Raw genomic sequence first — 21607 nt, forward strand, 5'->3', positions numbered from 1 at the left:
CCGCTTCTCTGGAGCAGCAGAAAACAACCTTTCTCCCTCCTCTATGTGACATCCTTTTTGTACTTTGCTTGCCATATATTGTGTCTTTGTATACTAGCTTGAACCCTTGTTTTTTCCTTTTTTGAAAAAAACACTTGTAATCTTAAGGACAATGTTTAAAATTGGAAATATTTAAGGATAAGAAAATTATAGACATGTACTATATAAGAAATTATAAAAGAACCGACGGAGGGAATGGAGGGAAGTCAAGGGATCTGAGGAATCCCAAAATATGGATTTAATATCATATGAAAATGTTTTGTTTTGTTTATTTATTTTTACTTTTATTGCATCTGTTTATTATGGTATGTGAAGATAAGGTTTAATTGTGAAAAATAATTTTAAAATTATTTTTTTAAAAGAAAAAGAACCCTTTTTTCTATTTGTGTATGTTTTTACACAGCGGGTTCCTTATTTTTGCACAGGATGAGTTGGCAGGAGATGTGTGTAGAATGCCGCACCTTAGAGTGTACAGTCCAAATATATGACTAGCAGAGCACAGCTGAAACCCAGTAGGGGAGGAAACAGCTATGCTGTGAGGTGGAGCCACACCTCACTTGCTTTATTTATAGCAAAACCCTACTACTAGCAGCAGAAGATGAGTGATGGATTTCAAATGATGTGTATATTTTTAATATTTCAATGCCCTACTTCATTTTGGCTTTTTAACTTACTGACAGCTTGAAAATCTAGATAAATCATGTGGACTCTCCTTCACTGGACATTTTTAAGCAGAGGTTGGATGTCCATCTGTCATGGATGCTTTGGTTGAGACTCCTGCATTGTAGGGGGTTGGACTAGATAATCCTCAAGGGCCCTTCTAACTGCACAGTTCTATGATTCTATAACTGGCTTTTGTGTGTGTTAGCACAAGTTGTTCTAGAAGCATTTATTTTATTTTATTTTATTTTATTTTATTTTATTTATTTTATTTTATTTTAAAAACCCTCATGGTGCTCACAACTGTTTTCTCAAAAATTTCACATCCTCTCTTTCTATCAGAATTGGCTGCAGTTAGGAAATAAACACAGAGCTACTGCTGCTACAGGAATGAATGACAAAAGTTCTCGATCTCATTCTGTTTTCACCCTGGTGATGACACAAACAAAGGTACTGGGCATTTCGGTTTGCTTTTAAACTTACTTTTTTATAACATTTTGTAATGCAGGTAAAAAATTCAAAATTATTCACCACCCTCTCTTCCCTTTTGCATAAAGAGGAACTTTTTTATTTTTAAAAAAATGTTCAATAATGCAGCAGACGTTGAGTAGAAAATTCACTTACTGATATAAAACCTGAGAAATAATGGTTTGGATCTCAAGGCGCCTGACACAAGTGGAGAGACTTAATTCAAGCATCAACAAAAGTTGATTAATATTACATAAAGTAATATTTTGTATGGGCAGAGTGGCTGCACACTATGCTCCCCGTTTTTCTTTATACTTTTGTTTTCTACTGTAAACATAATGAAAGCATTAACTTCCTATCGATGTGGTTGCTAACTTGTTATATGAAGTTTTAAATGTTAGATAACTAGAGCAGGTTAAGAAGGAGATTGTCTAGGTTTCTTTTTTTAGGTGATACAAATATTCACAATAATCTCTGGCTTTGTTTTGAAACTGCTCAAAGGCTGCAAGTCAGGTATAGCACAGGAGCATAGGAAACTCCCTTATACTGTGACTGACCATTGGTCCATCTAGAGTAGTAGTGTATACACTGACTGGCAGCAGCTCCAGAGTTTTAGGCAGGACTCTCTCCCAGCCCTATCTGGAGATGCCAGCGACTGAACCTGAGATCTTCTGCATGGAAGGCAGACACCCTACCACTTACCTATATCCCTTCCTCGCAAGCTGTATCCCTTCCCAACATGTCCAATTGTAGTCATTTCTTTATTTTAGACGGATATTGTGGAAAAGGAGGAACGCGAACATAGAATTATCAGTCGTGTGAACCTGGTAGACCTTGCAGGCAGTGAGCGCTGTTCTACAGCTCAAACCAGTGGAGAAAGACTGAAGGTAAAATGTATATAAGGTACTCTGCCAGGCCTGATATTCTCAGAAACTGGGCAACTGTCCAGCGGAGCCACCTTGTTAATCCCCACGCCAAGCACATCGTACTGCGACACAACATGCAATATTATGGCACTGAACTTGAAACCCAAAGAAGAAGCACTTAACAAGTTGTTTTATACAGTGTCAGATTACTGGTCTCCCAAGCTCATTACTAGTCCTTTCTACACCCACAGCTTCTTGCCACTTTATCCCATTTCTAGATCAGATTCAAGAAAAACAACAACTATGGGCCAGTTCAGCCATCCTGGGGCCCATTTTCCCAGGAATACCAGCCATGGGTTCTGACCCCAGTTATGTTTATGGTTCTTCAGTAGCTGCTCCTGAGAATACAGTGGCTGGGAAAGGTGACACCGTGAACTGGTATCGGGAAGCCGTAACAAGAGATGTGCCAGTCTGCAACTTCTATATATATGCCCCCTGTTTATGTACATCTATATAGCCGATTGTAAAATACTATTCTTCCTGTAACAAATGTGTGAACTAGATTGATTAAGCATCTTCCGCCTGTGCACACTTTAAGACATGGAATATTAGTATTGTTAGATACAGGTAGTGATTTGGGTACTGGAATATATAGATGGTGAGGTGACTAGTAGAATGCCTGTTATATTTAGGCAAATTATTTATTAATTTATCATTTATTAAATTTGTATACCGCCCTATACACTCAGGTATCAAAATAATTAATTGTAAAAGTGGCCCAGAATTGAATAGAAATGGTGGGGTTGTCCCACGCCTCTGAAATGAACGGCAAATAGAAGTGGATATTCCTCTGCCTTGTGCAATAGTGTAACTGGGTTTAGGCACCTATATTGTGGCGGCTGTAGGAAAAACTAGGAGATAATATGTTGTTGCTATTGACTGTTTCTCTCCTTCTCAATATAGGAAGGTGTGAGTATAAATAAATCCCTGTTAACTCTGGGGAAAGTTATTTCTGCACTGTCTGAGCAAAATCAGAGCAGGAGGAAGGTGTTCATTCCATACCGTGAATCTGTTCTTACATGGTATGTACATATTTTGTGTGCCATAACAGATTTTTTTTAAAAAAGCTTCATTTTTTGTAGTAATCCTTTCTTTCTTGGCAGCACTGAATTATTATCAAAGTAAACAGATCTTCATAGAAACACAGCCTTTAATGGTAAAAAAAATGGAATTAGATCCAGTTATGTCCCACATTAATCAAACCACTCTTCCCCCTCTCCACCCATTCATTTTGGTCCTCTGCTTTTCTATTTCCTGACAATGGAACTGAGCTAATTTTCAAAGTGATTTTGATTGATCCCGGAGGGCATAAAACTACAGCTGGTAGAGTACATTTACTTTATTCTCAACTGGTTATTCTTGCTTATAAGGAAAAAAATGGATAATGCCTTAATATTGGTGGCCTATTTCCACTAGCACCTTCGGCTAATATCTGTGGGAAAGGTACTGCTTTTAAGCCAGCTAATGCTTAGACTTCTGAGTTCTGAAGGCCCCCCAAAACATTCCTTCCTTCAGCACTAGGGGTGATGGGGTGAGGCATGCATTCTTTGGCCTGGGCTGCACTGTTTCCTGAACAAGTCTTTGGGAAACAGCCCAGGCCAAACTGAATGAAGTACACCTAACAGTTGTGCACCACTTTTGACTTTTGCTGCAGTCCCCACACAGTTTTCTCAGCACTTTGGGGAAAGTTAGTCAAGAGGCCTCTGTAATGGTGCAAACACCTCTGGGTATCTGCCTGTTCCAGAGTCCTTTGGTCCATCCTTTCCGCTAATGCTAGCAGGAGTCCAAGGGGAAGTGGAAGGTGAATGGTGCCATGTTGTTTGGAGGAATGGAACCAACTGGGTAGAGGTGAATGACCGGGATCGGATTCCACAGGTGAAGAACTTAGGCATCCTTATTCTAATCTACATAAAGAATTGGGTCCTGCAAAATGCTCAAAACATGTACTGTACTTTGTTGTATCTTTAGAGAATATAGTCTTAAAATAAATCCAGCCTGGGGGAAATCTATTTTCTTTCAAATGTAGGCTGTTAAAGGAAAGCCTTGGTGGAAACTCAAAAACTGCTATGATCGCCACAATTAGCCCTGCCGCAAGCAATATAGAAGAAACACTGAGTACCCTTCGATATGCCAAACAAGCTTGTTTCATAATCAACATTGCCAAAGTCAACGAAGACATAAATGCAAAACTAATCCGAGGTAAGCCTGAGAACTATTTTGCTTCTTGCTGAAATAGCCCTATGCCAAGTTGTTGCTAGATTTCTTACTAAGTATACACTTACTAAGAGGAAGTAATTCAAAAAATAGCTGCATCAATTTATGGACAAATGCTTGCAATTGAAACCCACAAAAATGGCAAGAATCATTATTTTAATGGTAATGTGATGAAATTGCCTCAGTGCATTGCTCCATAGGCTTTCTATCAAAGAGAGGAACCTAATGTGCTTATTGGTAGCCTGGAGTGTGAAATACTTTCAAACAGCTCAGAGGTGATCACAGCTCCCTGACAAGCATGTCTGTATGTTAGGTAAAGGTAAAGGGACCCCTGACCGTTAGGTCCAGTCGTGACCGACTCTGGGGTTGCGGCGCTCATCTCGCTTTATTGGCCAAAGGAGCTGACATACAGCTTCCGGGTCATGTGGCCAGCATGACTAAGCCGCTGCTGGCGAACCAGAGCAGTGCATGGAAATGCTGTTTACCTTCCCGCCGGAGCGGTACCTATTTATCTACTTGCACTTTGATGTGCTTTCGAACTGCTAGGTTGGCAGGAGCAGGGACCGAGCAACGGGAGCTCACCCTGTTGCAGGGATTCGAACCACTGACTTTCTGATCGGCAAGTCCTAGGCTCTGTGGTTTAACCCACAGCGCCACCCGCATCCCATCGTCTGTATGTTACATGTTTGCAAATATGTGGTTTTTTTACATTCATACTGTACATTTTTAGGTGTATAGTTGATATACTGCATTTTAAAAAAAACCAAATACTTGGATATACTCAATATGCAGGTAACTTAAATTGCAAACATTGTGGGTAGGATTCATCTAACAAACCCTGTCAGCAGAAGCCCTGCACAAGGACTTCCACTTGCAAAATGGGTCGTCGTCCCCCCCCCCCCCGTGTTCCACCAAATTGGCTGGGGAGGGCAGAAGAACTCCCAGAACAGCAGAGAGGGGGAGGAAAATAGATCCATTCCACCTGGCAAGCTGAAATGCTTGTGCAGATATAACATTTGTTACTGTGAGACTTATAGATGCCAATCCAGAATATTTGCTAATATAAGAAATGCCATTTTGACTAGCTGCCGAACTCTCTTGTTAAATGTAGAATTGAAAGCTGAAATTGAGAAACTGAAATTGGCTCAGAAAAATGCTCAGAATGTTGACCCTGAAAAACAAAAGCTTTATGTGCAAGAAATAACATCTTTAAGAGTGAAGCTATACCAGCAAGAGAGGGAGATGGCAGAGATGCAAAGGTACTAGTACTTGATGTCTTCTCAAAAATACAGACTGCTAAAGGAAAGTTCACCTCTATTTTTTTTTTTACTATTGAAATATAATCTATACAGTTAATTGTGCATTATTGCATAAAGATTGCACATATAAATAAATAAATAAATACTGTATTTTTTGCTCTATAAGACACACTTTTCCCCTCCTAAAAAATAAGGGAAAATGTGTGTGCGTCTTATGGAGCGAATGCAGGCTGCACAGCTATCGCTGAAGCCAGAACAGCAAGAGGGATTGCTGCGCAATAGCCGTGCAAAGCCTCTTCAACAACATTTGATTCAGAATATATTTTTTCTTGTTTTCCTCCTCTAAAAACTAAGTGCGTCTTATGGTTGGGTGTGTCTTATAGAGCCAAAAATACGGAAATAATAAAAGCAATGTTGGGGCCAGACTGTTTATCTCAAATTGATAGTTTTAACATTCACCTAAGCAATTGTTGATTTAAGACTCCTCTTATATATTTCCAGTGATCTTAGTAAATTTCCAGTTATGCAAATATAATGATGGTTTTTCTAATTGCTTAAACTTTGTTTCGAATAGTGTGTAAGGATGTAAATATTATTAAGTGATAACTCAATTCGATTCTAGATAATGTATCCCTTTTGTTAGCCTCAGAATTACATTTGCGAAACGATAATAAGCTGAACCACCATTTTATTTCCCCTGATAAATAAAGGGCCTGGAAAGAAAAACTTGAACAAGCAGAAAAAAAGAAATTTGAGGAAACAATGGAGTTACAGGTACCATTTTTCAAGTAAATTCAATTGTGGATGCAAAATAATAGTTTTCCCAAGTGTCATTCTTCTTCCTTACCTGCATCATATTCCTACAACAGCAAATGAACAAAAAGTTGCTTTCATTTGCATGCAATATGTAATGTTCTGAATCTTTTATTTTAGAAAGCTGGCATTACATTCAAGGTTGACAATAGTTTGCCTAACTTAGTCAATCTCAATGAAGATCCCCAGCTCTCTGAGATGTTGCTATACATGATCAAGGAAGGACAAACAACAGTTGGGAAATGCAAGCCAAATTCACGTCATGATATTCAGCTGTCTGGTGTCCTGATTGCCGACGACCATTGGTGGGTGTTTCTCTTAAATTAACAAATAATGATAAATGGGTCTTTTGATCTGCACGATTCCTCTGGTTAATATGCAGCTCCACTAAAATAAATAGGTGCATTAGCTTGTGTAGATTTATAATCCAGGCTAAAACAAATTTAGCTGAAAGTAAATGGGGCAGACATTGTGTGTTTAGGTTGACAGATAAGGATGGTGATTAGACAGGTTCATGGAAGGATAAGTTTATCAATTGCTACTAGTCAAGGCTATAGGAAACTTCCATATTAAGAGGCAGTGTGCCCTTCAATACCAATTGCTGGCAAGCAACAATGGACGAGGGCTTACGGATTTTTCACAAGCATTTAGTTGCCAGCTGTAGGAAATGGGATGCTGCACTAGATGGAGGTGAAAAACACCTCCTTCCCATCCCTACTCATATAAGTCTGATGCAGCATAATTTCTCTTGTGCTCTCATGTTATATTTGTAATTCAGCATAATCATTTTTTTAAATCCTATTTGTTTTCAAACATATTGGCTACTGTGCTGAAGCATGAATGAAGCTATGATCCAAAGAAACTAGTTACGTGAATGCAAAGAAGTTAAAACTTCTTCTTCCTCTCTCCTCTCCCCCACCCTTGGCAGCCGTTTCTCATGTGGAATGCCTTTGAAACACAAGCTTGTTTCCAAAGTAGGATATGATGTGGCAAAGGGATCAAAAATTCAATTGGGGTGGGAATCAACTGTTTGATTCCTGGTATACGTGTGTATCCCAAAGTGATTTGTCACACTTTTCTTTGCTTGAAGCTTTACTGATAATAACATATTTCTTATTTGTAGTATTATCAAAAACATGGATGGTGTTGTGAGTATTATTCCACTGGGAGGAGCGAATACATATGTTAATGGAAAATGCATTTCAAGCCCTACATTTCTCCATCACGTGAGTTGGTTGGAACAGATTTATTTGCATGTCAAATTGGGACAGAAGTTTAAATTCATGTGTCATATGCTGATTTAGTGTAGATTTTGAATGACAAAGCATGTTATTATTAGATGTCACTCATGTGCAGAAGCGCTTGCATACAAGCACACACACAAAATTCATTTTTAACATGCATCAAACATATATCTTGGGTTTTTTAGGGTGACCGTGTCATTCTTGGAGGAGACCACTATTTTCGGTTTAATCATCCAGTAGAAGTTCAGAAAGTCAAAAGTCTTTCTTGTGGCACTTCCCCTCCTGAGGACGGTCCAAGTGGCTTTGAATTTGCGAAGAATGAATTGCTGGCTTCACAAAGGGCTCAGTGAGTACTAGTAGAAATTCTGACTGAAATGGTAAATGTGTATTCCTTCTTGTGTGTGACATGAATGTTGCACCCTAGTTTTTAGAACTTTGATTTTTGTATAGGTTGGAGATACTAAAATGAACAAACATTTACTTTCTATAAATCCTGTTGCCACTAAAAGCTTAAGTTTAGACAACTTAGAGCCCACTCTTAGAGCTGATATGGTAAGTTTCATTGGTGTTCAAGCAAAAATTAGCATTAAATTTTGTTATGGTGCTAACAGGAATATAGCAAAGCGATGAGTGGCAAGACGAGCTACGTACATTACCATATAGCCTTCAGTCATGTTATCTTTGGAACAAATGGGTCTCCTAATAGCAGAAAAAAAATACTTTGAAATTTGAAAAACTAATCTCTTCACTTTTGGAAAAGTAGTAACTTTCAGACTTGCATTTATACTGTAATGTAGGCGAAAGGATTGCTTAAAGGTCCTGCACAGCATATTAAGATGATTGAAGCTCTTACTTTTTGGTGTGCATATGTTTGGGGTTTGGAAAGAGTATCTAAACTGCAATCCTTCACCCTCTTAACTCAGAGTAAGCCCATTGAACTCACTGGGTCTTACTTCTGGGTAGAGATATATAGGATAGTGGTATTAATGACTTGGGACAACTAGTGTGTTTCTGTACTACTTTTCTTTTGTGTTAAAAATGCTATACAACAGCCATAGCAAGTTGGATATATATAAGTTAACTTGGTTTTTAAAACACCCTGTAGACTTGAATCAGAAATAGAAGAAGCACGTCTGAAAGCTAAGGAAGAAATGATGCAAAGTATCCAAATCGCAAAAGAAATGGCCCAAGAGGAACTTAGTTCTCAGCAGAAAATTTATGAGAGCCAGATAAAATCATTAGAAGCACAGCTGGTGAGTCATTAATAAGTATTGTAAATACACCTGATCCCATAGAAAGTGACACTGAATGGGAAGGATAGGGTTACATTGCTATCTGCATCAAAAGATGTAACCGCTCCGTTCAAAAGGCCTGCATGTACACTGCTGTCTAAATGAGGATATACATTCAAATGTGTATCCCTGCTTACACAGACAGTCTGCATTAGATACAGATAGGTAGCCGTGTTGGTCTGCCATAGTCAAAACAAAAAAATTTTTTTCCTTCCAGTAGCACCTTAAAGACCAACTAAGTTAGTTCTTGATATGAGCTTTCGTGTGCATGCACACTTCTTCAGATACCTGCACACGAAAGCTCATACCAAGAACTACTTTAGTCTGCATTAGAGACTTCCTTGAGGATGGGAAGGAATAAATAAATATGCACAGGACAGCTTTTCATGGTACATCACCTCTCTGTCCTGAAGCTGGAGGCTAATGGAGTGAAATCCACTTACATTCTAGTAGTTTACTATAACTGGTTGTGAATTGGGCTGTTAGAGAATGGCACCTAGGTTTTTTTCTTCTAAAACCCTTTTAGAATCAATTGTAGAGTTGGAAGATTAAGAGTCTCATGCTCCTCAGACTGAGCTGCCCCTAAGAAAAAGAAGAGGAGTTTGGATTTGATATCCCACTTTATCACTACCCTAAGGAGTCTCAAAGCGGCTAACAATCTCCTTTCCCTTTCTCCCCCACAACAAACACTCTGTGAGGTGAGTGGGGCTGAGAGACTTCAGAGAACTGTGATTAGCCCAAGGTCACCCAGCAGCTGCATGTGGAGGAGCGGGGAATTGAACCCAGTTCACCAGATTACGAGTCCACCGCTCTTAACCACTACACCACACTGGCTCTAACTGAAACAATTGACACAATCCGGCTGTTATGTCTTCCTACCAGCTAATTTCATTTCCTAATGACAGTAGCTCAACTGTGAATATTCTGGGATCTTGGTTCCCAACACTATCCTATACTACATATATGTATGTATGTATGCATGCATGTATGCATTTGGCTTATTTTTAGGTCATCTTTTAGGGCCAAGCTCTCCCAAGGTGGCTTCCAACATATAAAACCTACAAATATAGTATCTTCAGGAAGGAAAAAGATATCTTTCTTCTTCCTCATCTTTCTAAACCTCTTCCCCACTGTAACATATGGCATCAGAGTGTTCAGATTAGTCGCTGGCTTCTGAAAAAGGATGAGCATACTCAGTCCTCAGTTTCAGCTCAGCTTTAGAACTTTTTTCTTTTTAATTTACAAATTATTTCTGCGTGTTTGAATTGTCTCTGAGTATACCCAAAGCACTGTCACAACCTTGTCTGGAGGTGGTCCAGGAATGCATGGAAAGCTGAAGAAAATAGAGTGAAAGAAAAAATGAAAGAGCTTACCTCCAAGATTTTTGTGAAATGTGTGTGTGTGTGTGTGTTTGTGTGAGCAAGTAAAGAATATTGCTTATTCTGGGGCAATGGTTTTGCTTGGGTCAAGCATATTTTTTGTTATTGGCACATATTATTAATTCTTTTGTTTTCTTAGGAAGAAGAATCCCGGAGGAAACAACTGCAGGAAATGAATAATAAAATAGCTGTAAACAAAATTCAAGAGCTGGAGCAAGCAAAACGGGGCCTTGAGCTAGAGGTACACGTAAACAAGAAACGCTTGGAAATGGAGACATTGGCTGCCAGGGAGGTAAATTTTAAAAACGAAACATAAAACTAAGCATCTTGTCTTATCAATTGGACAGTGTACCGTGATCTAGTATTGCTTCTCTGAATCTATACATTCTATGCAGCATAACTGCAAGAAACTATGTCACAGGCGCCCTCTAGCTCTACCCTTTCATGAGATCGACTGATATTTGGGAAATGATAGTTTATATAACTTTGGGTGCTCTGCTGATGTGCCTGTTACAGCAATGGAAGGCATCCCTCGAAGCTGTGTTGTGTAATCACTCTTCGCAATGTAAAATATTTGCAATCATATTGGAAGGAAACTAAGACCTCTTTTTAAAATTGTGCTTGGCAAATGTGAAAATTAAAGAAAATGACATATCTGTCCCTGTGAATGGAATATTAACTTAGCTGAGGATTAATAGTTGCAAGTTTGGTCTGAGTCACTTTTACATAACTTATTTTTTTATAAAAAAAAAAATAAGATCTGCTTTGCTGAATCAGATCATAGTTGGCTATACCTCTGGAAAGTTGTAAGCATGGCATAAAAGTGATGGCCATCCCTTGTAATTGTCATTTTGCCCCCAGCAGCTGGTACTTAGAGGTTCCGTGCCTTAGATAAAAATCATCCTAGTTTTAATTAGTTGTTTTCTAAAATCAGTTTTATAAGTTTGTGCTTTCACCCTCAAGCCTAAATGGAAGGAGCCTTGTTTCACAACTATCTTTGTGTACTGTATGTGTTTTGAGGGTAATGGATAAGGCAAGGTAACTAACAGAATTTAATTCATTTAGGATCAACAGCCTGAACAGAATATTATGTGTATGGTATTAAATAACACCCCTTCCGTCTTAGAAGCTGTGCAGCTTTTGCTGAAAAATCTCATAATCCCTTGCTTTGTGGTAGGTTTTAGAAGATCATGTCATTCGTCGTGCCAAGATTCTGGAAGCTCTAGAAGCCGAGAAGCAGAAAATTGCTCAGGAAGTGGCAAAGCTTCAGCAGACTCATGGAAACAGAAATAAAGGTATGGTTACATTATTATATACAGCTACCTGTACTACCTGTATGGTGGTTAACCACAAACTAACGTAAGAGTGTCTATATAAAGACTTTTCTTTCAATAGGAATCCAGGAAGGCCCTCTTCATCTCTGTGTTGAAAATATATCTTCTCCTTGCAACTAGGGAGAGAGGGCATACTGGTTTTTTAAGGGTTTATATATTTGCTTGCAGTGTTCGAAACTCCCAGTGTTCTAGGTGCATTTTGTGACAGGGAATTTCATTAGCGCTAGCAATTTCTGAGCTCTAGGCGCAGTACAGTGCCTAAGATTTCAGATTAAAACTGCAGAGTGGAAGGAAAGGAGGACCTTTTTCTGCCTCCCCACTTCCAGCTACTCTCTGAGGCTGGAGAAAAGACCCTCTTAAGAATATTAGGGGGGTGAGCAGGGGAAGGACTAGACCATGTGAAAAATGAACAAAATATTTTAGCTGCAGTTCATTCATTTTCAGCTTTGTATTCTTGTTATAGAAATGTACACCTAGACATTCCCTTGTTGCGCCCATAAACTAGGTTTAAGGTACCATTTGGCTCCTAGTTTTCGTATCTCAGCTTGGAGAGGCTGCCCTTTTTAAAAAACACACAAAAAAAAACACCCACCACATTTCTTATCCATTCACTTGGGAGCTTTGGAATATACTGCTTTTCAGTTTCTTTCCAAACCTGTTATGAGAGCAGACTTGGGAGGGAGCAGTATGAAATTATACTACGGGTGGACAATAGCCTAAATGTTTTTGTGCATTCCTCATAGATACAAAAGTCATCCTGTCCTGTCCTGTCCTGTATGGAATTTAAAAAGAATTTCAGGGATTAGCAATTATGATTGCATAATTATTAACTAGTAATTACAGGAAAAGTCCATTATCTTTTTCTTTGAAAAATATATATTTAGCAGAGCCAAACTGGAATTCTTTGAAGCTGTCCATGATGATCAAGGAGGCCAACACTATTAGCAGTAAATTAGAGAAACACACAGTTTTTTGTAGGTAAGTATTTTAACTAAAATATTAGAAGTGGTGCTGCATATGCTTTTTATGTTCTGTGATTTGATGACTTCCTTTGAATAATCAAGTATAGCATTTCTGATAAGAACGTATAGTTCTTAAAAAAGAAAAGGAAAAAAGAGGGGGAAATGTGATTCTGGAAGGACAAGGGTTTAGTGAAAATTCAGTGAGATTTCCTGTAATCGTGTTTTTTTCTGAAAAGCCTAACATAATGTTCCTGGCTAGTTGCAGACTTTTTCATTCCAAAATCAAGCACCTATTTGTAAGGTGTTTTGTAAGGTGTTTTGTCTTTTGTTTTGTAAGGTGTGTGTAAAATCCCCCAACACCACAGAAAGATAATGGTAATCAAGGGACACATCCAGTAATTACAGATACTTCATGTTCTGGGAGTAAATTGATTTTTTATTCCATCAGGCACGATGCAATGGATAATAAAAATGGTCCTGGCCATTCCCTTCAAGTTCAAGTCCGTAACATCAGGCTTGGTGTTGCAACATTCTGGAGTTTGGAAAAATTTGAAGATAAATTGGCTGCAATGAAAGAAGTCTATGAGGTTTGTTTGGGAATAAAACATTATTTGCTTCCTAAAATATTGCTTTTATGAGAAAGAGGCAGTTTTAAAATTTGCCCGAGTAAATCTGATTTAAAAGACACCGCATTCAATATAAATACCTGTCCATGTTGCCAAAGGCCGCTGACTCAGAATTGGTGTCAGTGTCCCTGGAACCCGGTGAAGGGTTTGGTTTTGACACTTCACAGAACAGCCTATGACTGTAGGGGAGGGCAGAAGTCAGTGACCTCAAGCTGGGGATTTGGAGAGTGACAGGCAAGGGAGGAGATGCTGGAGGAGCAAACAGAGAAAGAGATCTGGAGGGAAAATGTTTAGAAAGGGTAGTGCAGTGAAGCATGGAGAAAGAAGGAAAGCCTAGCTGATGAGGATTTAGCCAAAGGATCAGGGGTGTAGTGGAGAGAGAGAGAGAGAGAGAGAGAGAGAGAGAGAGAGAGAACGAACATTGGAGAACTTCCCCCTTCTCGTCCGAACTTCAGTCCCTATCTTGATGTTAAGGGATGGTAATATATTTTCTTCTTGTGCTGCCCACATAACAGACTTTGTTTTGGAGCTAGCAGCTTTTTTCCAGATTGATGAAGGTTTTAGGCCTTCCCTTGTCCAACACCTTTAATGAAACGGGTTTCTTTCCTTTCCAGATGAACAATACTAACAAAGCTGATGAGATTTTTTATGATCCCACTGATGAATGGGAACCTGATTTTTCAAATGCATCCATCTCTTCTATTTCTTCAAGGAGGTAAATAATTTCTAGCTTGAATTTAATGTTAGATTCTGCCTCTTTACAAAAAATATATAGAGAGAAGTATATATAAATAGCGAGTGGAAAGGAATTATGACCCTTTAGGGATGCTTATAGGTAGTTCAGTATCTACACCTGCAAAAAAATTAATGTTTTGGAAATGTAGGAATGATGGGAAGCTTAACTTCTTAGCCTCCTTTGCAAAACAGGACAAAGCAAGAAATGCCTGTGAAGAATCTCCCACCAAGACTGATCTTTCCCCACCCCCTTCACTGGGGCAGCCAAGGTTTCTGCTGGGGGAGCCAATACAAGCCCAGATTAATATATTTCCAGCTTCCTTTGAACTGTTGCTGTGTTCATCCTGCAGGGGCAAGATAAATGAACAGTGTTTCTCACTAGAAACCATATGTAAATAAATGTATGCATGAGTTTCAGAAAATTAGTGGAAGCCACCAAAGTTTAAAAACACCTGTCCTGCTTTGTTTTCTCCCCTTCCATTGTTGGTCAATTTCAATAGAAGTTTGAGGAGGAGCAAAAGAATTTCTGGATGTTTGTCTGAGGTAAAGATGAGACTGCACAATTCATACCTATCAGGTGTGTACGCACTTATAATCATGTCACCTTCAAAAGCTATATTTAATGTTGCGTTCATTTTAGTGGTTTGCGATTTTTCTTAAGAAACTAGTTGTTTTTTAAACCATTCCTATATTTATAGGGAATAGTGTTCTTTTATATATTTTTGCCAGGTGTGCAGCAACACGTGAGAGGGCATTCTCAATATTGGCACCCTGGTTGCAGAATGCCCTCCCTTCACAAATTTGACTGGTGAGTTTTTGGTGCCATTTAAAGCACACTTATTTACCTACACTTCTGGTCAAACCAGATGTGGAGTAGGCAAACTGCCCTTGCTGATTTGTCAGTTTACTGTATGCAATGATGATCTTACGTTTGTTAGTTTTATACAGCTGGTGTTACTTGAAATATGTCCTTACTTTTTATATTGTAACTTGTTTTGGGATCAATTTTAATGAAGAGCGATATATAAATCACTTCATTAAAGAAATATATCTTGCTCTCTTTCAAGTCATATTTAGTTTTATATTATTTATTATTATTATAATATCATCATCATCATTATTTACAAACAGCAAACCTGCTTTTTCAAAAGGGCTCTATTTCTCAGTCATAGTTCCACTCTGTATTTTAAAAAGTAGGGTAAGAGTATCAAATATCTGCTTCCAATTACGTATTTGATTTTTAATCTATAGGCCTAAATTCACACGTTGGTAGTATTTGTTCTGAGCCCGCCAATCACATTAAGCATTTATTCCAATATAGTTCCAGTATTTACTCCAATTTTTCAGAGATTTCTGTTCATCGTGGTCTCTTAATTTACCTGTTAATTTATCAAGCTCAGCATATTTTATCATTTTAATTTGCCAATCATTTATATTGGGGATAGTTTCCACTTTCCAATATTGTGCCAATAAAATTCTCGCTGCTGTGGTGGCATAGAGGAATATCGTTATACTTACCAAAAGGATGGAAGGAAGTCCAGGAGGCGGTTTCTGTGGGTGTGTGTTTTTTTTTTTTTTAATCTTTTACTGTTTTGTGAAATAGCCAGATTAATCTATCTTTGTATAGTTAGAGAGAGGAAAAAGTTGGCTTGTATATCTTGACTCTCTTTTTTGTTACAATTTTTTCTTTTGTATTTGGTTGTATGTTTGTTATGTGTATAACCTTAATAAAAATGTATTTGGGAAAAAAAAAAAGTAGGGTAAGAGATCCATCAGAATACTAACTTATTCATTCTCACTCAATGGAGGAGTGGAGCATACAGGAAAGGGTTAATCTCTTCTAGAAGGTACAGTCAAAACTAGACTGATTTCTAGACTAGACCCCCTGACTACTGTAAGGGAAGTTAACCCTTTCCTGTATGCTTCACTCTCAGCTAACTAGAAGAGCACTTCACAATTAAGTCCAGTTTTCCATTTTGTCTAACTATACGTATGCCTTCATCACACTGTTCTGTCATCACAGACTCAGCAAATAAATTGGGCAGCCTGGGCTCAGACCTACCTGAATCATCTCTACCTGGCATATGTAAGGAACTGATAGATTCAGCTTTGGATGTCTTGGGACAGACTACAGAAGAGGAAGAGAGCATAGCACAAAGCCTTTTAGTGACATTGTTTAATGTTTACGCTGGAGTCTCTGCTTTGATAAAGGCTTATGAGCAAGCTGAACAAAGTCAAGAGAACTGTAAGTTCTATTGCTGAGTTAGTAGCCCCTTTCTGAGTTCTAGCTTTGAACCTCATATAATTTATTTACAAATGCACATTTCCTTCAGTCCATAATTATTTGCCTTCTTTCTATCTTTTCAGTTTTCACTGTTAACTATACTGCTCAGTCCTGCAGCATCAAGATTAGTTCAGCTTTCGAACAGCTTGTTGTTCTAACCAAGCACTGGCTGAACAGTTTTCGAAAAAATGAAGAATTTGTAATGATTCATGCTGAACTAAGGGAGAGTGTAAAACACCTGGGAGCATATCTGCAATTGCTCTTGCGGGTAAGTTTTCTTGTTATGGCCATCTTTTAGGAATGAAAGAGAACAACTGGAAGTACAGTCGTACCTTGGAAGTTGAACGGAATCCATTTTGGAAGTCCGTTCAACTTCCTAAATGTTCAGAAACGCAACCTGAAAAGACGTAACCTGCAGCGTTTGCAACATGAGGTATGACTGTACTGTTGTCACAATATGAATAGGAATGAATCATAAAGATGCATGCAACAGCTGTATTTTTGTTTTCTCAGGGTGGTTGCTCAGATTTGTCTTCAGTAGTAGTAGAAGCACAAAAGAAAATAATGCAGATGTTGAAACAAATGGCAAAATACACAGGACACTTGGTGGTACTTACTGGCTCAGACCTACATCTTTCTGCAGAAAATAAAAGTGATGCAAGCAACCCACAGGTAAGAGAGACAGAGACAGAGGTGTCTGGTTCACATGTCCCAGTAAGCCAAACCATGGTTTTGCAGATTTGTGGATAAAAAGACCTGGTAGGGTGGGCGTAACACAATGGATAAAGAAAGTACCAACAGACCACTGTAGGGATGGGGAATCTGTGGCCCTTTCAGATGATGAGACTTCTAAAAACTGTAACTGGCTTAATTTTTTTTTTAAATCTCTTCTTGTTTTCAGAAGCAGTTTATACCAGATATCTGTGATGGAATGGTCTCTGGACTGGAACACCTTTTAAACTGCATACAGAAAAAATCTAGGGCAATGTGGAATGAACTCTTAAAATGGTATCCACAAAATGAGGTGATGTAGGGATAATTATAAACTATCCTTTATGCATGAGGAGGGAAGCATATTTTGTACTATGTCACAAATGTAATAGTGCAGTTTTAAGCTTCACACTGTTTATATTTGCAACTGGTGATTTTCATTACAGACTTGTGTATATATAATCAGCATTTGCACTACACTTTTTCTCACAGCTACACATACCACACATGGCATAATGAAACTGTTGACTGCTTAAAGGTTAAATTATTGGCTTCTTTATACCAGTGTGTCTGCTACAAGGGCAGTAGATTAAACCAAAACCAAAACCAGAATGCTGTCTGTAGTGAACAGTATTTCATTTTTTTTGTATTGGTCTTTGCTGCCTTGGCAGACAGACTGTAGCATTAGGGGGGGGGGGATAACTAAAGTGTTAATCTTAAATGCATGGAAACTCTCTGTTTAATTATGCTGTAAAATTTACAAGGAATCATAAGTGGCAAAATGGGAAGCATTTTTCTTATTACAGCTGATATTCCAAAATATATTGTCCAAGATGCAAAATGCTACTACAGTGGTACCTTGGTTCTCAAACTTAATCCGTTCCGGGAACTAACCGTTCTCGTTTAGTTTGCCATCTAAACCAACGGTCTATTCATACATAAGTGTCTATTTCACACACACAAACAAAACCACTAAGCCAAACCATTGCTTAGTGTGAGCAAGCAATCATGCAGGCTTTCGTTTTGCTCCTCCTTTGGTTGTTTGTTTCCTGCCCTGTGCTAAGCCATGGGTTTAGCCAAGCACGTTGTTTGACCCCAGGTTCATTGATTTCCTTTCCCATACAATTCACAAACTGTAAACCACAGGAGAAACACAAGAGCCCAGGTTAAAATGGTGCACAAGGCACAGTGCAGCACAGCAGCAGAACAACTGGAGTAGGAACAAAGCAGCCACAGACTCATATCTGAGAGCTACTCATTAGCACAACCATGGTTTGCCATGGCATTGCATTTTCAAATGAGGTCACTGACTGCTGTGATCCTCTTCATATGGTGGTACAGTAGTCGGGGCAACCTTTTATATTTTCACTTGCATTACACAAATTTTGTAATGTCTGAAAAGGGTTTCTTTGTGGCTATCCACACGTGCAATGTCCCAATATATACTTCTCTCCCCTTTCCCTGTTGATATTAGAATGTTACATTTGTTGGGTGCCAAAGGGGGATGGGCTCCAGCCACTATGCTACATCCCAAACATTGTACAGGCCAAAGTTTCATGAACCAGGCCAAAGTTTCTGCATATCTCAGCTTGTGTTAGAAACTGTTTTATGTTTATGTTTATGGTTTAAATTTAAGTTAGAATATAATTTAAAACACCTTAACACTTTTCTTTCCAGGTTCAGAATCAAATAAAGACTAAAGCTATGGATTTGGCTAAAATCATTGAAAATATAATAGCTGGTTGTAAAAAGGTAAATGGAGCTCTTGCTTAGTTACAATTTTCACTTTCGACTTACCAGAGTACTATAATGTTGCTTACATATTACAGTGAAATTCAAATGAAATTAAACAGTTTCCTGTTATTCTTGAAGTTTGGGCACTCGGAAGAGATATTTAGCCAATCAATGCTAATATGTAGACAACAATAAATGGGTTTTCCAGGATTTGCTTACATCAAGGATGGGAAACCCTGTGGGCCTCTAGATGTTGCTGCATTCCAACTGCCATCAGCCCCAACCAGCATCACCAATGGTCAGGGATGGTGGGAACTGTAGCCCAACAATATATGGAAGGCCAGAAGTTCTCCTTCCTCCATTTACACGTTATAGGTTGTATCACTTTGCGGATGGAAGACACTTTGATCCACTTGAGGCTTCTCTCAGTGGAACAGAGAGGCTGGTGCTTCTTGCCAATCCCCCCGCCCTGCCCCATCCACAATCCCAAATGCACACTCTATCTCAAATCTCATTGGAACAGTGTGGGAGGTAGTGTGAGGGGCCATATAGGGAAGGCGGAACTGCAAAACAATAATGATTAAACAAAAATGCCTCCCTCCCTAAGAGGCCCATGTCAGTGGAAGGACACAATTGGATGCTACCCTACATACATACAAATATATATATATATATATATATATATGCTTTCGTAGATTTTCACGGGTACAGGAATGCAGGTTTTGGTGTCCTCGGGTGTCTTCCCGTGTAAAAGTTGGGGTGTCTAGGCGACGTTTCGACGAGGTCTCACTCGTCATCTTCAGGCTGGTGCTTTTGGCTTCTTGTTACTGGAACAGAGCGGGATCTCAATGTTTGAGTTCCTATAAATACTGTAGAGGGGGTGTGGTGTCTAGCCTCCAATGTTCTGGGCAGAGAGGAAGTTCCCAGGCTAGTGTGCCTTTTCTTCTTTTGTTCCTTAATTACTTGAGAGATACCTTGAGTGATTTCTTGAGTGATATCCTGAGTACCACTTAGGTGGGTCATTAGGTGTGGATTAGTTGCTAAAGTCTTTGTGTCTTGACCTCTTGAACTTTGTGAAGAGTTTTCCTGAGAAGATGGCTGTATTGCACTTAGTTCACTCAAGGTATCTCTCAAGTAATTAAGGAACAAAAGAAGAAAAGGCACACTAGCCTGGGAACTTCCTCTCTGCCCAGAACATTGGAGGCTAGACACCACACCCCCTCTACAGTATTTATAGGAACTCAAACATTGAGATCCCGCTCTGTTCCAGTAACAAGAAGCCGAAAGCACCAGCCTGAAGATGACGAGTGAGACCTCGTCGAAACGTCGCCTAGACACCCCAACTTTTACACGGGAAGACACCCGAGGACACCAAAACCTGCATATATATATATATATATATATATATATATATATATATAAATCAATGTAGGGACGCGGGAGGCGCTGTGGTGTAAACCACTGAGCCTTGGGCGTGGTTTTGCCAGAAGCGGCTTAGTCATGCTGGTCACATGACCCAGAAAAACTGTCTGTGGACAAACGTCAGCTCCCTCGGCCACTAAAGCGAGATGAGCGCCGCAACCCCAGAGTCATTCGCGACTGAACTGTCAGGGGTCCTTTTTTTGCTAACAATGTAATATGTGAAGAGGGCCTTATTGTACACAGGTTGCATCTTCACAGATCTTTAAAAGACCTACATAGTTCTTGAAAAACCAAGGCCACTTGTTTTTCAAAATCAGTATGATAGGCAACCCTAAGTATTCTCAGGGATAAGATTGTTTGTATTGTCTGTCATTTTCTGAAAACCAATATATTAATTGACACAGAAAGTAGCAGCAAATATATCAGGGACTGAAGAAGGTGTTGATCAGGAGTTAAAGAAAGCAACTAGCAAAGCTATTGCATTCTTGGAATTACACCATTGCCTAGATCAAGTCTGTCGGATGGTTACTTCTTCATTACAAGGTATGCTAATTTTCGTTATAAGGTATTGTGATAAATGACTGGATGTTTAAAACCATTTTAAGAGTATGCTTAAAGAGATACATCAGTTGGTGCCAGAGTCCTCCATTTGCTTTACAATGTCTACGACGGAAAATGGTCATTGTGATCTTTTTTTCTTTCTGAGTAAACTTATTGCCTCCTTGATCAAGGCCAAATTCACATTAGCTCTTTAGTCTTGCTGTTGCAGAACTGCTTTTCTGCAAGCATTCCCATATTTCATTGGTAACTTGTAAAATTGCTTAGATCATGTGGTCCTTCTCATGCTAAAGTCAGTGACTGTGATGGAGATATAGGCCTGGCATGGAGTATACAAACTTCATATTACTGACTGAAAGCAGAAGCCAACAACGAGAAAGCAGTTTTGCTCCTAGAGCTTCACCAGAGGGTAGCAAAGTGAGTGAAGAGAGAATTTTGTGGGGATCTCATGGTGTTCAGACCAGAAACATCATTGTTTCTTCTGTATGCAGTGTATTTAAAATTTAGATCCCTGCAGTTTCTCTCACTGCATCTATGATAAGTAATCTACACTTGTTTTTATTAAGGTCAGCTCTGTTTGGCAACTGTCTTTGTTCTTGATCACTTTGTCTACAAGCTAAGATTGCTTATTAGGGAATGCAACCATCAGATTGAAAAAAGGTTCCCCATTCAATCCTTTTCTACTGTGAATGGCAGCCCTTCTCCCTTCTTAACATATAAAGTGTAAAAAGCATGTAGTAGGATACCTTTTCTGGGTGCCTCAAATGCAGCACTTTATGTTATGTCAATGGTTGATTCTGCCAGTGGAAGGAAGCCATGAACATATCCCCACCTTGTGGAATAAATTATAGTAAGGTAAACAATCATATTTCTGCAATCATTCTCTAAGCCTCCTGAACATTTTTTTAATGAAAAACAAAAATAAGCTATGTGTATAAATCTATTAT

At 38.9% G+C, this 21607-nt stretch overlaps 2 protein-coding genes across 5 annotated transcripts in view; one reads left to right on the forward strand and one right to left on the reverse strand.

The window, feature by feature from the left end:
• CAMSAP2 (calmodulin regulated spectrin associated protein family member 2) overlaps positions 1-21607 on the reverse strand; it is a 184858-nt gene that overhangs the window by 124287 nt on the left and 38964 nt on the right. The gene's annotated exons all lie outside the window — the stretch shown is intronic.
• The window catches only part of KIF14 (kinesin family member 14), a 33491-nt gene that overhangs the window by 9684 nt on the left and 2200 nt on the right, over positions 1-21607 (forward strand). For 2 of the 4 annotated variants that reach the window (XM_083745301.1, XM_083745302.1), the window contains exons 8-29: positions 1042-1149; positions 1938-2054; positions 2997-3115; positions 4120-4292; positions 5419-5566; positions 6277-6340; positions 6500-6684; positions 7503-7605; positions 7809-7969; positions 8729-8876; positions 10434-10586; positions 11472-11589; positions 12513-12606; positions 13039-13177; positions 13831-13931; positions 14452-14528; positions 15975-16196; positions 16319-16503; positions 16749-16907; positions 17137-17259; positions 18624-18698; positions 20507-20645. In XM_083745301.1, the coding sequence (XP_083601427.1) occupies positions 1042-1149; positions 1938-2054; positions 2997-3115; positions 4120-4292; positions 5419-5566; positions 6277-6340; positions 6500-6684; positions 7503-7605; positions 7809-7969; positions 8729-8876; positions 10434-10586; positions 11472-11589; positions 12513-12606; positions 13039-13177; positions 13831-13931; positions 14452-14528; positions 15975-16196; positions 16319-16503; positions 16749-16907; positions 17137-17259; positions 18624-18698; positions 20507-20645 (2911 nt within the window). The remainder of the gene's footprint in view (positions 1-1041; positions 1150-1937; positions 2055-2996; positions 3116-4119; positions 4293-5418; positions 5567-6276; positions 6341-6499; positions 6685-7502; positions 7606-7808; positions 7970-8728; positions 8877-10433; positions 10587-11471; positions 11590-12512; positions 12607-13038; positions 13178-13830; positions 13932-14451; positions 14529-15974; positions 16197-16318; positions 16504-16748; positions 16908-17136; positions 17260-18623; positions 18699-20506; positions 20646-21607) is intronic. The other 2 variants (XM_083745304.1, XM_083745303.1) reach the window with 2 other exon arrangements.

Source organism: Podarcis gaigeae (genome assembly GCF_964106915.1).
Source record: "Podarcis gaigeae genome assembly, chromosome: 6".
Lineage (NCBI taxonomy): Eukaryota > Metazoa > Chordata > Lepidosauria > Squamata > Lacertidae > Podarcis > Podarcis gaigeae.